This window comes from Pseudonaja textilis, chromosome 1, assembly GCF_049901715.1.
Source record: "Pseudonaja textilis isolate UNSWEBS1 chromosome 1, rPseTex1.2, whole genome shotgun sequence".
In the NCBI taxonomy this organism is placed as follows: domain Eukaryota; kingdom Metazoa; phylum Chordata; class Lepidosauria; order Squamata; family Elapidae; genus Pseudonaja; species Pseudonaja textilis.
Genome location: NC_141990.1, coordinates 182,081,234 through 182,099,149, shown reverse-complemented (window position 1 = coordinate 182,099,149; position 17,916 = coordinate 182,081,234). Strand labels below are relative to the sequence as shown.

Below are 17,916 nucleotides of genomic sequence, written 5' to 3'. Positions count from 1 at the left end.
GGATGAAAGAGTACAGCAACTAAACTTGTGATAGAAATGTGTTTACTCTGTGTGTGACAATCTTCCCCAAACACCTTGATTTGTCAAACACATTTGGGAAAAGAAATATTTTCTATGGAAACAGAGAAGCATGTACTGTAGCATCTGTCATTGATTAGCAACGGGCAACTTCCTTTCAATTAAATGTCCAGGATAAATTTGCTTTATGATAATAAAAATTGGGTTATTTTATACTAGCTTATGCTATCTTGCATTTATACTAGCTTATTACATATCTTGCCTGAGCTGGTCAGTAAGTAATATGAAGTGGTTTGATTTTAGAATATTCTAGGACCATGTATGTTCAGGCATATTTTCCCAAGGTCATTTTTTTTTCTGTACATTTTAAGAGGAAAGGAAGTGCAATGTAACCAAATAGCATTTGGAGCAGGTTTCAAAGCAGGACTACAAGTTTCTGTAATAGCTTTTTTCCCAATGCCATCCATCTGGCAAACTTGCTAGATTTGTTTTACTCACTGTGTACATGAGTACATCTGAACTAGACTGTGTTATTTCTCTGTGTCATATAATATATGATGGTATATGCATAATTTTTTTGTCATGTTTATGTACCGTATATTGGAGATAGTGATCCTTTGAGAGCTGTGTGCAGTGAAATTTCATTTTAATGTAAGTCAATTAGTGTACATTTAAAGTGACATTTAAAGTTATTCCAAAGTAAAGTTATTCTAAGCATTGGTAAATGAGATCTGGCAATGGCTATCAGCAGAAAGTTTCCCTCTACTTCCAGCCACAAATCTCTAGACAAAAACCCAAAGGGTTGTCCTCTCCCACTTGTTTGTAGTTGTTGTTGCTAATGGTAGTGGTGGTGTGTATTAGAGAGAGGAAGATAAGACAGCATTTCAACATATTCTAGCACCCCTTGCAAAAAAATAATCATGTCATGGATGTGCTCTTTTGAGTCAGAGCAGCCAGAATCTCTCTCCTAATCTAAAAATCTCAGCTTTACCCTTTACTCCTGTGATTTTCTGTTTTTTAAAATCCCCTCTTGAATAAGATCAGCATAAAATCTACTTTTTATTCATGGTGACATGTAAGCACCATTAAGCAGGGAGTCTTTAAGGAAGTTCTTTGCTGGAAAACTGATTGATTTCTGAATCAATGTTTTAAAAAGTTAGTGAATTAAATGGATTGCTATTCCTAAATGACTGTGCGCAGCTAGAGTAACTTGTGGTTGAAGTTTTGGCACGTGCAACAGTGCGTGTGAGAGAGGAGTAATGCAGTGGAGGATAGGATGTAATGAAATTCTTTGGAATATGGCTACAAATTAATTTCTCTTAATCCAAACATTCCATTTACAATCTCTATCCTCTTCTACACTAAATGCAATTTTTTCTCTTCAGATGATCTGTTTATACCCCGAAGAATTGCAGTTAGCTGTAACAGGAGACTGCAGTTGAACATGCCGTGATATTCATTGGGGATGTGGGAGAATTTCACTGGCTCTGCCTTTTTCAATGAACTGAACTAATTCATGGTTGTCATGTAAATACATGGGATCAAATGTCATCACTTTTCAGACTGTGCAACTCTCCAGATTATGTGCAGCTGGGCTGAAAAGTGCATTTAAAATGAATTATTTACAGGAAAATGCATTTTTTCATAGGAAAATCAAATAAATGTTCTTTCCCCCGTGTTTTAAAACTCACATTAAACTACATCGCAATGACAAACTTATCATCATAATAAACAGAAGACGCTACAGAAAAAGAAAAAATGCACTTATAAGTCCATTTGTTATCTTAAGGATACATATCCAATTTTAAACATCTATATTTATTATTTCTATTACCATTTTAAATTCTATTTTAATTCTGTTTAGATTTCATGATATAAACCTCTGGGAGTATTTTTTTTTAATCTGGCAGAATAAAAGAGATGGAAAAGATATTTGTGCAGACATGGATAATCTACTAGGAATGGTTTTGTTGACATAACTAAACCCTGGAGATTAAATGTGAATAAGCATCCACATTTAAAGTGTCTTGCTTTCTCATCTACTGTTTTAAATTTTCAGCCAAAACTATTTCCTATACTTTAGATATCATGGATTCAAAGAAAGATACAGAGTAAAACCTTGATTTAATTGGCTATTTGGGAGAAGGACGTTCTGAGCATTTTTAAATGCAAACTTCCTTCCCTTATTTATATGTGTATGTACTGTATAATTATTTATATCATTTATGCAATGACAGATTTACATGAATTATATGTAAATGATTTCATTTGCATTATTTACATAAAATGCATTATAAAAGATGTAAGGCATAATCTCATCATGTAAATAATTTAAATGGATGCAAATAAAGTAAAATTAATGTTATTTTAAATGGTGCATCCAGACATCTTTGGATGCGATGGATTTGTCTGTTATTCTGGGGTAAATCTGGATGGAAATTTTCCCTTTGCATCTGAAGTAAACCTAGCAGATAACAGTTAACATAAAATAATGAATGTGTTGTGCTTCATCATTTTACATGTTTTGAGGGAAATGAACAATAAAGTCACATTAGCATTAATTGAAACATTGTGTATTTTTTCAGTTTTATTTTAAACATTCAAGCAAAAAGAATAACTATTGATATAAAGAGGGTGGTATAAGTTCATTTAGTTACAACTTATCCAATACAATCTAGAAAAAGTGAGAGAAAAGTTTTTAAGCATGAATCCGGAAGCTCAAAAAACTAAACCTCGGTTGTGGAGACCAACCCAGATTGGATCCTGCAACATTATCCTGGGACATGTCTATTTGCCTTCATTCATGACAATCTAGAAAGATTGATAAATGTAATGCAAACTTAAGTAGCTGCAGTACAGTCACCACCCATGAATTATTTTTACATTCAATTATAAATATCAGAGAGATTTCGAAGGAACATTATATAATAAAGAAAAGTTACAAGGCCTGGAGGAACATTGTCCATGGGGTTGCGATGGATTGGACACAACTTCATGATTAACAACAACAACAAATATCAACCAGTGTTTGACAGATGGCTAGTTAGCCAGATTCAGTTAAGTCCACCTGAAAATCCATAATCCTGCCCCTGTTGAAGCAGCGGATGATACCAAATGCAAGCAGGGAGAAATAACATCGAGGTAATTATTAGGGTTATGTCACTTTATGCGCTCCTAAGAAGCAAATCAATGGCCATTTCAAGAAAGATGACGTTTGGATCACATTTTAAATTTTGCACACTACCCAGAGTCCATGGGAGTTGGGCAGCTGTAATAAATTTGAACGAATGAATGAATGTTCTAGCTAAACCTTCACTACCTTGTTTTCCTCTTTCTCTTTCTCTTTCCCTCTCTATGTCTCATAATTCCACCTAAGTCAAGTCACATTATGTATCTGATGAAGTGAGCATAAGCATATGAAGGCTTATGCCTTAAAAGTAAGTTTTCTTTAGGCCCATTTTAATCAGTGTTGACTTCTGGCAACTACTTGGAGAAGGCCTTGAAGTTTTTGGCAAGATTTTGGAAGTAGTTCGCCCTTGCCTTCTTCTTTCTAGGGCTGAGAGAGAGTGTGTAACTAGCCCAAGGATACTAGCTGGACTGCTACCTTAGTTGAGACTAGAATTCAGGCGGTAGGACTTGTAAGAGAAAATGTAAGAATTTATTAGTCCTAAAAGCTGCTATCAAAATCAGGAACCTAGTAGCAACTTTTTTGATTAACTATTTTTATTAATTTATTTTAATAAATATATATTTAAAAAAAAACAATAATGAAATTTATTAGTTGGAAAAGATGCTACCAGAATCCTGATTTCTTTTTGTCACAGTAGTTCACCAAACAAATACTATATCCCAGACAATACTAAACTTATTTTGATTGCCTCTCGTCTCATCTGAGTAACTCGTTTATTGAAAAACAGCAGTGGTAGGACGTTTAAAAATGTCCACATGATACAGATCATCAACCTTAGAAGATATAATATCATGCTTTGATAAAGACATAGTAGTCAGTCAATAAGTACTAGATTTCTGATTGTTATGAATGATGAATGAATGATGTTCTTAATCAGGATATCAATCTTACCTCCATTCATCTTTTGTTAGATTCACCAGAATATTCATTTCCTCTTCTTGCATAATCTTATAAGCAGCACTAACATGGTGGTTTTCAAGAACAGAGCGATCATTGTACAGAATAGCAACGTCTGACCTAAATGCAGAGAGGGAACTAATAAGCCAGAAGTTCACAACCTGTCTACAGTATTATCCATCTGTTCTCTTAGTTAAGTGGAAATATGGCTGGTGGCAATGAAACCAAATGAAAACTTTGCCCGTTGGATGTGAGACTACAGACTCTGGCTCCTGTAGGGCTTCTATATTATAACGAAGCTATTACAGTAGGTGGCAAAATGGTATTATTTCTTTCTTCCATTTTCATTCAAATACATAGATTGAATAGGACCATCTCCCCTGATAAGAACATTAGATTGAATCTATTTTGCAGAGGTCCATAATATCACAGGCAGTGGAAGTGTTAACAATTAGATGCTTCGTAGACATAGAGGTATGATCCAAACATACAATAAACAGAGATGATATAATGAAAGAGATTTTATTATTATTTCTTCAAAGGAGTAATAGAATTCTTCTGTGTATATTATTTCTTGGCAAATGAATGATTCTGTCATATCTGCTCCTTCTCTCTGTCCCTTTCTGTTTTTCTGATTCTTATTTAGTTTTATATATTTTAGATATAAGGGAGGGAGAGGGAGGGAGGGATGTGGGAGGGAGGGGGAGGGGGAGGGGAAGGGAGGCAGGGAGGGAGGGAAAGAGGGGGGAGGGATGGAAGGGGAAGAGACAGGGGCAGGGGGGAAGGATGGGGGGAAGAGACAGGGAGAAGGGGACGGAGCGAGGGGGGAGAGAGGGAGAGGGAGAGGGGAGAGAAGGAGAGGGAGGGGGAGAGAGAGGGAGAGAGAGCTGCTGGTTCTTGCTGGTTCATTCAGATATAGTTCTCTTCAGAGTGTCCTGTGCCTGCCCCTTTTTTCCCTGTTTTTTTTTTCTTGCAAAAGAAAAAAGTTTCAAAACACTAAGTAGCCAGAAGATATTAAAATATTATCCCTTAATTTTGTCCAGAATGGTGCAGTTTTCAGAGGTGCTGGCTCTTCAGCTGAGGATCAGGATTTAGAAACATGGGAAGCAGGGGTGGGATTCAAATTGTTTAACAACCGGTTCTGTGGGCGTGGCTTAGGTGGTGGGCATGGCTTGGTGGTCATGTGACTGGGTGGGCGTGGCCAACTCAATATCACTTCCCAACCGGGTTACTCCCTTAATGACAGAAATCTGGGGCTCAGTTGTGTTCGTAAGTTGAGGACTACATGTAGTCACATTCTCTTTGCCTTGTTAGCCTATTTCAAGGATTGCTGCATGGGTCCCTGGGAGGAATGGTAGAATGTAACTACGTGGAAAAAAAAATAAGCCACCCATTATGGGAAGCCACTCTTAAGTGAGGCAGACAACTCCATTCAGAAACCCAGAATAATTGTTCTCTTTGTGAACCGTGCAGATCTGAAGTACTTAATAACCAATCCTCTCAATTTATTTTGTCTCAGTAGCTAATTCCCTCCATTTACTTTGTCTCTTTTTGCTTCTTGCTCTTACTCAGTACTCTTTTTGTCTTCTGAAAACTCAGCAACTGTTGTAAGAGAGGCTTGTGCGGTGTGCTGTTGGCATTACTAACGTAAGTATGCTTCACCTGTAAATCTTCTACAAATCCATCCTTTGGCAGACTGCTCCTAGATCAGAGTTTTGCTGCAATTAATAAGCATCGTGCTTACCTGGTCTGAATGTGGAAATTGTTTGTAGTCCCAGTATGTTCATAGTCATGAACTGCAGCTGCAAAAATCATGGCTAATATTTCCAGTTCAGTGAGCCAGTGCTAATCAAGAAAAACAAAACCCATCATCTGTAATACAAATAGTTCACCCTTGCCAATTAAGATTTAAGGTTTTGCACAATCCTAAATTTCTTCAAGGGAGCATTACAGCTTACTCTTGTATAGGTTTTTTTCTTCTTCACATTCTTAGCAATATTCCCAGAAAGGAACCTTAACACTGTAGCTTTTGCCCTTACCATGATCCCAGTCAGAAGCATGATGCAATGTACAGTGTGGGTAACATCAGCAGCATGGATCAAGTTGTGGTATGGATTTTTATACTTGCTGTAGCCAATTTCCAAAGCTTCTCCAAATGAAATAAGACTTGGAACAGGAATCTGAAACAGTCAAAAAACAAAAAGCAAAATAAAGATGGGGGAGAAGGAGGAATATCCAAGATCAACATGTCTGCAAAATATGCAGGTACAAAGGTTTCATCCATAATCGATTTTGCCAGTCCAGCCTCCAAATGTCACCAGAAAAAAAAGAAGAAGTACATGAATAGTCTGAAGACAACTTTGCACTTGCCCCGATGAAACAGGAATGCGAATATTTCCAGTTCCCAATGGCCAAGTTCTATCACTTTCAAGCCATTATGCTAAACTGAAGTGAGTCACCTCACTATCTTTTTCTCACATTATCTCTATCTTTGTCTCCTGACAAAGGAAACAAGAATTAGGGTAACTGGTTGAGTCACCTGGATGCAAAGGCAATCCCTTTCTTCTTCCTCCAATGGCCAAATTATACTAAAAAAACAATGTTTCCCTTGTATCATAAACAAATAAACACACCAATACCATAGCTTAAACCCAAACCACACCAAACAGGCAGAGAACCATATCTTTGTTCCCAAGCTTTTGGAATGGAACAAGCTAGAAATAAACCAGTCATGATTTTATGCAATCATTATAGAGTGCCAAAGAGTTCCAGCTGGGCTTTCAAAAACTACAAAAATAATCTTCCTGACAAGAACAGGAGGAGACAGTAAGTGTTGTTATCTAAGATAAAGCCTACAGAACTTCACTTGAATTAACTACTGAGGAGAGCCCTCCCCAATCATTTCTACAGTCTAAAGTCCTGGCCTTTGGCCTTTTAAAATGCTGCCTCCCATCCTTTGCTTCCACCATAGCTTCTTATTCAAGGCACTGACCCATCATTGGACCTTAGCACCTGAAAGGGGACTAAGAGATGCTGCTCTTTGTCAGGTTCTGTTTCATGACAATGTTAGAGCTGATTCATTCATAAGCTTTCTCACACATGAAGATGTTGGATGCTGACTTGTGTCTATTCTGCTCCTTCGTTCTCATGACAGCTGAACTTGCATGATACATAGGCAAGGCTACACTCCCCAAGTTCATCTTAGCAAGACAGCCCAGAAGCATAGCATAGATGGAGCAGGTTCACCATTCTTTCTGCGCTATTTGATCATTTTAGAAATTATTCCACCTATTGCAAGCAATCATATGGAATGCATATTAACTAAGAGCCTCAGTGGCGCAGTGGTTAGAGTGTAGTACTGCAGGCTACTTCTGCTGACTGCTGGCTGCCTGCAATTTGGCAGATTGAATCCCACCAGGCTCAAGGTTGACTCAGCCTTCCATCCTTCCGGGGTGAGTTAAATGAGGAGCCAGATTGTTGGGGCAATATGCCGACTCTGTAAACTGCTTAAAGAGGGCTGTAAAGCTCTATAAAGTGGTATATAAGTCTAAGTGCTATTACTAACTTCTTTTCTTATTTGAGAATGTATTGCAAATGCACATCACTACTTATGGACTTCCTTTTCTCTTATTGATTGCTATGTGTCTTCAAATCTGCCAGAGAGGCATATGAGAGGGAAGGGGAAGACAGGTGGGGAATGTCCACTTACCAAGGCTATTGAGGAAGTAAGAAAGACCAGGTACACTTTGTTTTTTAAATATGTATTTGTAGAGAAAGCTTCTCACCTTGAAACGGCTCAATAAATCATATCTAGTAAACAATTCATGCATCATAAATTTCAGACTGTGGCCTCCACTTGCTTCATTTAAGGAAAATACATCAAATGACCATTTGTCAACAGCCTAAAAAATAAGGAAGAGGAAAGATGCTTATGGATTTTTAGATTTTTTTTCCATATAATATTTTTCAGATAGTTTCATAATTTGCTTAAATATTATTAGATTATACAAAGTGCTATTTCAGCAATTTTTGTGTATGTGTGTGTGTGTGTGTGTGTGTATCACCAATCTACTTAATGGTTTGTACACATGCACAAGAGAGAGAGAGAGTTGGTATGATTTTGGTACACCTAAGCCTTTTGCATTCAGTAAGTATTCATTAATTGGCTATTAAAATATCCTCCTTTAAAAATCTAGAAATGCTTAAGCCTGATTATACAGGTAATCCTCATAAGACGCTGTGCCAGCAAAGACTCATTTCTGGTGGAATTTGGGGGAGAGAAAGAAAGACTTCTGCTGCTTTCCTTGCATGAAGCCAAAAGTCTCTCTCTCTCTCTCTCTCTCCTCCTGAGAATGGAGCTGGAGATGGTGTCCTGCGATCCCAAATAATGATCGATCGGTAGGAAAACGGGGTGGGGAATTTTTCTTCAGACTTTTTTGGGGAGTCCTCAATTTACAAGTTCATTTAGTGACTATTCAAAGTTACAATGGCACTAAAAAAGTGACTTATGACCATTTTTCACCCTTACAACCATTGCAGCATCCTCAACAAGAAAATTCAGACACTTGGCAACTGGTTTATATTTATGACGGTTACAATGTCCTGAGGTCATATGATCACATTTTGAGACTCTTTGGGGAGCAAAGTCAATGGGGAAGCCAGATTCACTTAACAACTGTGGCAAAAAGTCATAAAGTAGGGCAAAAGTAACTTAACAACTATCCTATCTCACTTAGTAACAGAAATTCTGGGCTTGATTATTGTCAAAAGTCAAAGACTACCGATATTCTATTTTATATTATTCACTGAGTTACTTGCTTCACAGAAGAAGATATAATTCTGTCTTGCCTCTACATGGGACCTGCAATAAAAAGCCAATCACCCTTCTGTGACAATATATTCAGCTGCTATTAGGCCATTTCCAAAGGTTTCCTTCCCCACCCAGGTGTTTTTGCTCAGGAGATAGCATTTCCTTCTTATGTATGGCCAATGCTGTTTCAGCCATATAAGCACTGAAAAGAAAGATGATTAGTAGTATATGATGTTGAGACCAATTATATATCTATAGGAGCCTGGCTCCCCTGTTTTCCAGCTTCTTCTCACTGCTGAACACATGTGCAGTCTAACAAGCAGCAGTTCTCACAGGAGACCCCTTCTTCATTGCAAAAATCATCACAACGACGGAATCCTCAATTATAACTTCAAAAAAGGCAACTATGATCTTATAAACAATGATCTCTCATCCCTTGATTGGCAATTTCTATTCTCTGGATGCAATAATGTAGAAGACCATTACAACATATTTTTACTTGAACTCAAAAGAGTCATCAAATTACCCTGTTTCTCCAACAATACGGCCTCCCACAATAGGAAGTCCCAGCATGTTTCATAGTCATGAAATGAAATTAAGCTCCTCCCCCAAATTAAGGCCTATATTAAAACATGCGAAATGGGGGGGAATGGTGGTGGGGGCTTCCGTTAGGAAGTACTTTTGTTGCACATCCGGATATGGTGCTGCTTGCATTGACCCCGATACGAAGTGCCCCACCAGCGCCGAGGTCAACATCCAAGCTGTCGCTACCCACCCATCTGATGGCCTAGCCATTTTTTCGGGGCTCAAAAAAAAATAAGGCCCGGCCTTATTATATGAGAAACACGGTATATGTACCATTAACAACTCCCAAAACCAGAAAAAACAAATTACCCATAACAATAAGGAAGCTTCAATCCAAAAAGAAATCACTTTGGTGGAAAAACAAATCTGGTCACGTTGCCAACTTCAAAAGCTGAAACAAAAATTTATGCCACTAGATAAAAAGTGAATGCACCAATTATCACATTAAACAAAAAAAAACCTTCTACGTACCAATTCCACCCATGCTTTCTACAATTTTGTAAACAACAAACTAAAAGACTCAAGGTCCATCCCACCCCTGAAAGGACCTAATGGTAAGGACTGCAACGATGACACTATTAAAGCCAACCTCTTTAACACATTCTTTGGCTCAGTATTTGTAAAGAGCAATGGATCATGCCCAGTATTTCCTAGTCGAACCACAGACAACTACAATGATCTAATACACACCAATTTTACAGAAGACAATGTTGAAAAAGCACTACGCAAACTAAAACCATCTTTATCTATTGGACCGGATGGAATATGTGCCTACTTCTTAAAAAAGCTACCCACTGCCATAGCTGAACCTCTAAGCATAATCTTTGAAAAATCTTTCAGGACCAACTCCTTGCCAAAACTATGGTCACAAGCCACGGTTATCCCCATCTTCAAAAAGGGAGACCCCAGCCTAGTTGAAAATTACAGACCAATCTCTTTATGCTGCATCACCTGTAAAGTCATGGAATCAGTTATTAACCAATCCATCCTCCTCCACTTAGAAACAAACAACCTACTCTCTAATAAACAATTTGGTTTCAGGAAAAAACTATCATGTAATCTGCAACTCTTACACGGCAAAAACATATGGACTACACAACTCGATCAGGGCAAAGCAAGAGACGCAATCTACATAGACTTATGTAAAGCCTTTGATTCAGTGGTACACAACAAACTACTCCTAAAATTAAAATCTTACGGTATCTCTGGACACCTGCATAACTGGATAGAAGCATTCTTGTCAAATAGACAACAAATGGTCAAAATTGGGAGCATCCTATCAAATTCTGTACCTGTCAACAGTGGTGTCCCCCAAGGCAGTGTTCTAGGACCAACTCTCTTCATATTCTACATACATGACCTCTGTGATCAAATCAAGAGCAACTGCGTTCTCTTTGCTGATGATGTAAAGCTATTCAACACCACAGACAATACTGCTACCCTTCAAAAAGACTTTGACTATGTATTAGAATGGTCAAACAAATGTCAACTTCAAATCTCAACTAATAAATGCACTGTCCTATATATTGGCAAAAAAAATCAGAAAATAAAATACAGGCTGAATAGTCAAGACCTTGTTGACGATCCAAACTCTGTCAAGGATCTTGGAGTACTCATCTCTAATGACCTAAGTGCTAGAGTCCACTGTAACTACGTAACCAAAAAGGTGTTAAGAGTTGTTAACCTAATCTTACGTAGCTTTTTCTCTGGTAATATTATACGAATAACTAGAGCATACAAAACATTTGCTAGATCAATACTCGAATACAGCTCATCAGTCTGGAACCCACATTACATATCTGATATTAGTACAGTTGAGAAAGTCCAGAAATATTTCACAAGAAGAGTTCTCCATTCCTCTACTTGTTGCAGAATATCTTATGCCATCAGACTCGAAATTCTAGACCTAGAAAACCTAGAACTACGCCACCTTTGGTCCAATCTAAGTATAGTATATAAAATCATACATTGCAATTTCCTACCTGTCAATGAATACTTCAGCTTCAACCATAACAATACAAGAGCAAACAATAGATACAAACTCAAGGTTAATCCCACCAACTTGATTGCAGGAAATATGACTTCAGCAACAGAGTGGTCAATGTTTGGAATACTCTACCTGACTCTGTGGTTTCTTCCCCAAACCTCAAAAACTTTAACCTTAGACTGTCTACTATTGACCTCACCCCTTTCCTAAGAGGTCTGTAGGGGGCGTGCATAAGCGCACCAATGTGCCTACCATCCCTGTCCTATTGTTTCTTTTTATTTTTTTTATTTTTCTTATATGTATCCATGTATTCACAACTATGTTTTTACTTATACCTATTATCTTGTAAGCAATTGACACAAATAAATAATAAAATAAAATAAATAAATAGATTTGCAGGGCCTGTTGGGCAGTGGTAGGATTCAATTAATTTAACAACCGGTTCGTCCAAGGTCAGGTTGGCTGCCATAGGAGGCATGGCCCATACACTTCCTCCATCTCCACCACATATGTGGGATGAGCCTCCTGCGACGGCCAACATAATCCTGGGCGAACCGGTTGTTAAAGTAAAACTCCCCCCTGCTGTCAAAGTGGATCCTGGGTGCTGGGCTGCAATGGAGAAGCAGGCAATAGAATGGCTGGCATGAGGGAAAGAAGAGGAACAAGAGAAGAAAGAAGGAAAGCGGCCTTCTCTTTCCTCATCCCAGTTGCCCGTTTCTCCATCGCAGCACAGTGCCCAGGATCCACTTTGATAGCGGTGTGTGTGTGTGTGTGTGTGAGTGTGTTAATTAAACAACCAGTTCACCCGAACCAGTGTGAACTGGCTGAATCCCATTACTGCTGGGTTTTTTTTTTCTTCTATTTGAGAACCCTTAGCATTTTTGGTGCAGAAGTTATGACTTGGACAAAAGTTTAGTTAATGGAGAAGGAAACAGTAGAAACACAATGAACCTCCATCTCTGCAAATGAATTCTAATCCAGAATGTTAATCATAACAGTAATGAGCACTTAAAGCAATAACTTTCAAATCAGAAAAGCCTTATTGCTGAAATAATGTCTAAATGACCTTGCAATTAAAAAGAAAAAGCATCACAATCACAGTCTTTTGGGAATTGCCATATATGTAGTTAAATGGAAATGTTTTGATTAATCCTGAAAATTAGATGTGTTCCTTGGGGACATTTATCTAAAGCAATCCTAACATGTAGATGTGTAAGATAAAGTTATATATAAGCTTCATTACTTTCAATTTATATCTAAATCCAATAATTAAAATGCTTGCTCTTTCAGCCCATTATCCAATCACTCTGGCTGATTGTGCAATTCCAGGGCTATTGTATGCTGCTGATGTTGTTATTGTGTCTATTTCATAGGAGGAATTGAAGCACATAGGACATTAGCTTTATTTTGCGTAGGACAAATGCTATCAATAAATTATTAGAAAACCAAAATCTTATTTTACCTGGCATTATCATGAAAGTCACTAATGGAAAATAAATGGGACTCCAGATGAAAAAGTGCACACCTATAAATACTTTGGAGTGCAATTTCTTGCTTCCTTATCTAGCAAGTGTTGCACAGCCTACTTGCATGGCTTTTGTAAGATGTTATTATTCAATAGGTAAATTGGATGCAGGAATATCTATCAAAATAATGAATGCTGTTGCAGTCTGCACGGTCTTTCGAGCTAAGATAGCCTCTCAGCTTCTTTACTGCTTCCAAATTGGCTCCTCTGCAAAGCTTAATATTATTGAAACTGTCCAAAATAAGTTTATTAGAGACATACTGATGGTTCCAAAATGCTGTGCAGCAACAGAACAGAGGTGGAGAACCAGTAGCGGAAATTTTGAGTAGTTCAGAGAACCGGTAAATGCCATCTCTGACTGGAGATTTTACAGTATCATTTCCCCTGCCATGCCCACCAAGCTACGCCCTCAGAACTGGTAGTAAAAAAATGTGAATCCCAGCAGTACCATTATTTAGATTTGAAACCAACTTCTTATAATAGTATTTTATTTGGATTTATTTTACTATCTTTGTTCTTAAATTATTTTAGATTCTATTACACTTTGTTTATCTGCCACACACACACATACACACATATATGCAATAATTTTATATGATATTCTAGCCTTAGGGCTATAATGAACTTGATTTCATTTGATTATGAATGATGAGGACCCAAATTGTTGGGGGCAATTTGCTGACTCTGTAAACTGCTTAGAGAGAGCTGTAAAGCACTGTGAAGCAGTATATAATTCTAAGTGCTATTGCTATTAATCCAGACAAGAATTACTTTACTTTCTTTTCATGGTCTAAGTAGGTACATGGTCCAAATTTAATGTGAACTAATCATATTGCTGAGATGACTGTTAGCCATGTTTGTTTCTAGCAACAGCTGAAATCAGATAATTCACTATAACCATTATGAAATGGATAAACATGCAGAATAATAGCTGTGTTTGCAGCAAAACTAAAGTAAATATAGAAATGCCAATGTTATAACTATTTCCTTATGAAACCAGATTAAGAACTTGAACATTGTTTTCCATGCAATTTATATAGGAAGGGGAAAAATCTGATTCCTATTTCTCCCAATAAATTTATTGAGATATGGAGTGTATTTTGTACAGAAGCTGAACTGAACTAACCTTAAAAGTTGCTATTACTTCATCTGGATAAGCCAAACCAATCAGGCTAGATGTTCTTCGATACATTCTATAAGAAAGAAATATGAAATAAGGCATTACAGGACTTCACAGTTAAAATGGTCTTTATTCTCTGGGAGCAGTTCCTATTAAGTGTCATGAAAGCAGACATAATATATAGAGAACACTTAAAAAAAAAACTTTATTAAATATACAACTAAAATAACGAACAAACACATACACAACATAGAAAAAAAGTGGGAAACAAAACCACAAAAAATAAACAAATAAACGCAAGCAATTCCTCTATCAACAGTTTGTGGTTCCTTATTTGTTATCATTATTGGTGTCATATTTACAAGTAAGTCTTAATGCGAATATGTAATTACTACCTCCTTTACAGTTTAACAATATTTATTAATATATTTTCTATCTTTGTTCTATCCAGTCATACCAACATTCCCAGCTTTTGTAATATTCTGATGATTCTTTATCCTTAAGTGCTAGGGTCAATTTATCCATCTCTGCACAGTTGCTATTTTCTGAATAATTTCCTCTGTTGGAATGTCAGCTTGTTTCCAACACTGTGCAAATGCTAATCTGGCTGCAGTATGTGCAATATTATATATTTGGCTTTTTAAGGGAATTGTCTATTAAATATCCCTAATAGGAAGAATTCTGGTTTTAATTCAATTTGCTCCACCATTATTTCCTCCAACCATTTTTTGATTCTGTGACAATATTGTTGGACTTCAGTGCAGGACCATCACATCTGAAAGAATATTCCGTGTTTCTTTTTACAGTTCCAGCAATTTGGATTCATGTTAGGAGACATCTTCGCTATTCTCGAAGGAGAGACATGCCATCTATAAAACATTTTAGAGGCATTTTCTTTATATGTTGCTGATTTTGTGATTTTATTATTCCTGATCCAGACCTTTTCCCATTCTAATAATGTAATGCTACATCCAATATTCCTACTCCAAACTATCATATTGCCTTTGAGTACTTCCTCCTCTAATTCTATCTCTAATAAATGGTTATAAAATTTGGTTATATTTTTTTTATCTGGACCTAGTAAGATTTTATCTAATTGTTGTAGCTTACTGTAAATTCCGAAACTATTCTTATCCTTATTATTTTGAATTTGCAGGTAAACCCACCGGTCTACTCGTAGCCCTTGTTCTTGGAGATCTTGCCAGGGTTTTAAAGTTCCTCGTGCATCCAGAAGGTCTTTGTATTTTATCATCTTGTTAAGATCCAAATTATTTGGATGTATCATTGCCTCCATCATCGAGATCCAAATTGGGATTTTTAGATAATGTTTTTTCTTTATTTTATTCCAATTAGCCAGTAAAGAGTCTCTAATTATATGTCTGTGGAAGTAATTCTGTTTGGTTTTTCCTGTGTCCCATAAAAATGCATGCCACTCCCTCTGTAAGTCATGGCCTTCTAGGAATAGTATTCTTTTATTTGACAAGTTTACCCACTCTTTCAGCCATAGTAAAGAGGTTGCACTATGGTATAATTCCCAATTTGGGAGTGCCATGCCACTCCTGCTCTTCATATCTTGCATTGCTTTTAAATTTATCCTCATTTTTTTTCCCTTGCCAAATAAATTTTGCGATTATCCTTTTAAGTTCCACAAAGTAGTTTTTTATGTATTTTTATTGGTATTGTTTGGAACAAATAAATAAATTTAGGGAGAATGGTCATTTTAATTGTAGCAATCCTCCCTAATAGGGAGATTTGCAATTTAACCCATAACTCTAAGTCTTTTTAAACCGTTTGTAGTAATTTGCTATAATTATTTTCTATTAGAGTTTTACAATGAGCCGTCAGCCAGATTCCTAGGTATTTAATTTTTTTACCACTTTTAGTCCCATTGCCTTTTCCAGTTCTAATTTCTGTTTTTCTGCTAGGTTTTTAGTTATTAATTTCATTTTTTCCCTGTTAATTTTAAGTCCTCCAACTTTCCCAAATTGATCTAGCTCTTTCAACATTTCTTGACCTGTTTCAGTTGGATCCTCTAGGAAAAAGACCATACCATCCGCAAATGACTGCAGTTTATATTCTTCTTTCTTAATTCTTAATCCCTTTATTCCTGGGTTCTGTCTAATTCACGTGAGCAGTGTTTCCTAAGATAATATGAAGAGCAGGGAAGATAATGGAAATTCCTGCCTAACTCCTTTCTCTATTTTTATTGAGTGCGTATATTCTCCGTTAATTATAATATTCGCCTTTTGTGAGGCGTAAATTGAAGTCACAATGTTTTCAAATTTAGTGCCTAAATTCATATTGTAGATTTGTTGAATTAGGAATTGCCAATTTAAGTTGTCAAAGGCCTTCTGTGCATCCAAGAATACAAGGACTATTTATTTTTCCGGATGGGCTTCGTAGTATTCCAAAACATTTAACACTATTCTTAAATTGTTCCTAATTTGTCTATTGGGAAGAAATCTGTTTTGATCTTTATGTATATATTCATTCAGGATTTTTTTTAGTCTATTCGTTATAATTGTAGTAAATATTTTATAATCAGTATTTAACAAAGAAATTGGTCTATAGTTTTGTATGAGTCATGGATCTTCTTTCGGAATCAATGAAATCAGTGTCTCTTTCCATTAATCTGGCATTTTAGCTGCAAGTAAAACCTCATTATATACTTCCACCATGAGGGGTCCTATTTGTTCTCCTATTACCTTGTAGAGTTCCCTTGGAATCCCATCAGTTTCTGGAGTTTTATTGTTCTTCTGATTTTCTATTGCTGTTTTCAGTTCAGACCACGTAATATCTCTAATTAGCATTTCTTTCATCTCATCTCCAATTACTTTGTCTTTTGTTTCACCCAAATAGTTTCTTATCATATCCTCATTTTCCTTTTCCTTTTTATAAAGGTCTTCAAAATATTTATGTGCAATTTCTTTTTTCTGTTCTATTCCCTGTTGGGCATCCCCATTTTCATCTATTAATTGGTAAATTAATCTTTTCTGTTTTTCTTTTTTGAGTTTATAGGACAACCATCTTCCCGGTTTATTAGCCTGTTCAAAGAATATCTGTCTAGCTATATTCAACTTTGTAACCATTCCTTCCTGTTCAATCAGGTTTAATTTGTGTTTAGTTAATATCATCTGGTTTTGCAATCTACAATCCTTTGGAGTATTTTGTAACTGCGTTTCTAATTCTTTAATTCTTTGATTTAGATTATTTTGTTGGGCACATTTTTCTTTATTTCTCCTGGCAGTATATGATATCATTGTGCCCTTTATTACTGCCTTCATTGTGTCCCAAATATTCTGCTTCATAGTTGCCTCATTATTATTTTCTTTTAGAAAGTTGTCCAATTCCTCCTTAAGTCTATTCATTAAATCTTTCTCTTTAATTAGCTGTGTATTTAGCGTCCACCCTTTCCTTGGCTTTTTCCTACCTTTCCACACAATCTGAATTAGATTATGATCTGCCCATTCGTTAGGTAAAATTTCAATCTCTTTTAACTCATTGCTAGCTCACCATTTATCCACACCATATCAATTTGTGTACATGATTGGTGTGGGTTGGAATAAAATGTAAATTGCTTTTTCTCTGGGTTTAATTTTCTCCACATATCTATCAAATTTAGTTCAATCATCATTTCCTCACATGTTTTCGGTAATTCTCTCTTTTTCCTCCCCTCCCCCCACTTTGATCTTTCTGATGGTCTACAATGGCATTGAAGTCCCCAAGATACGAATATTCCTTCTTTCTAATCCCACTATTTTTTCATGTAATTGTTTAAAAAAAT

General features: G+C 36.5%; 1 protein-coding gene across 4 annotated transcripts in view; it reads right to left on the bottom strand.

Moving 5' to 3' along the window:
* PDE1A (phosphodiesterase 1A) overlaps window positions 1-17,916 on the bottom strand; it is a 177,795-nt gene that overhangs the window by 25,255 nt on the left and 134,624 nt on the right. For all 4 annotated transcript variants that reach the window (XM_087919854.1, XM_087919853.1, XM_087919852.1 and 1 more), the window contains 5 exons: window positions 14,139-14,205; window positions 7,891-8,007; window positions 6,145-6,285; window positions 5,850-5,950; window positions 4,100-4,225 (listed from right to left, as the gene is read on the bottom strand). In XM_087919854.1, the coding sequence (XP_087775980.1) occupies window positions 4,100-4,225; window positions 5,850-5,950; window positions 6,145-6,285; window positions 7,891-8,007; window positions 14,139-14,205 (552 nt within the window). The remainder of the gene's footprint in view (window positions 1-4,099; window positions 4,226-5,849; window positions 5,951-6,144; window positions 6,286-7,890; window positions 8,008-14,138; window positions 14,206-17,916) is intronic.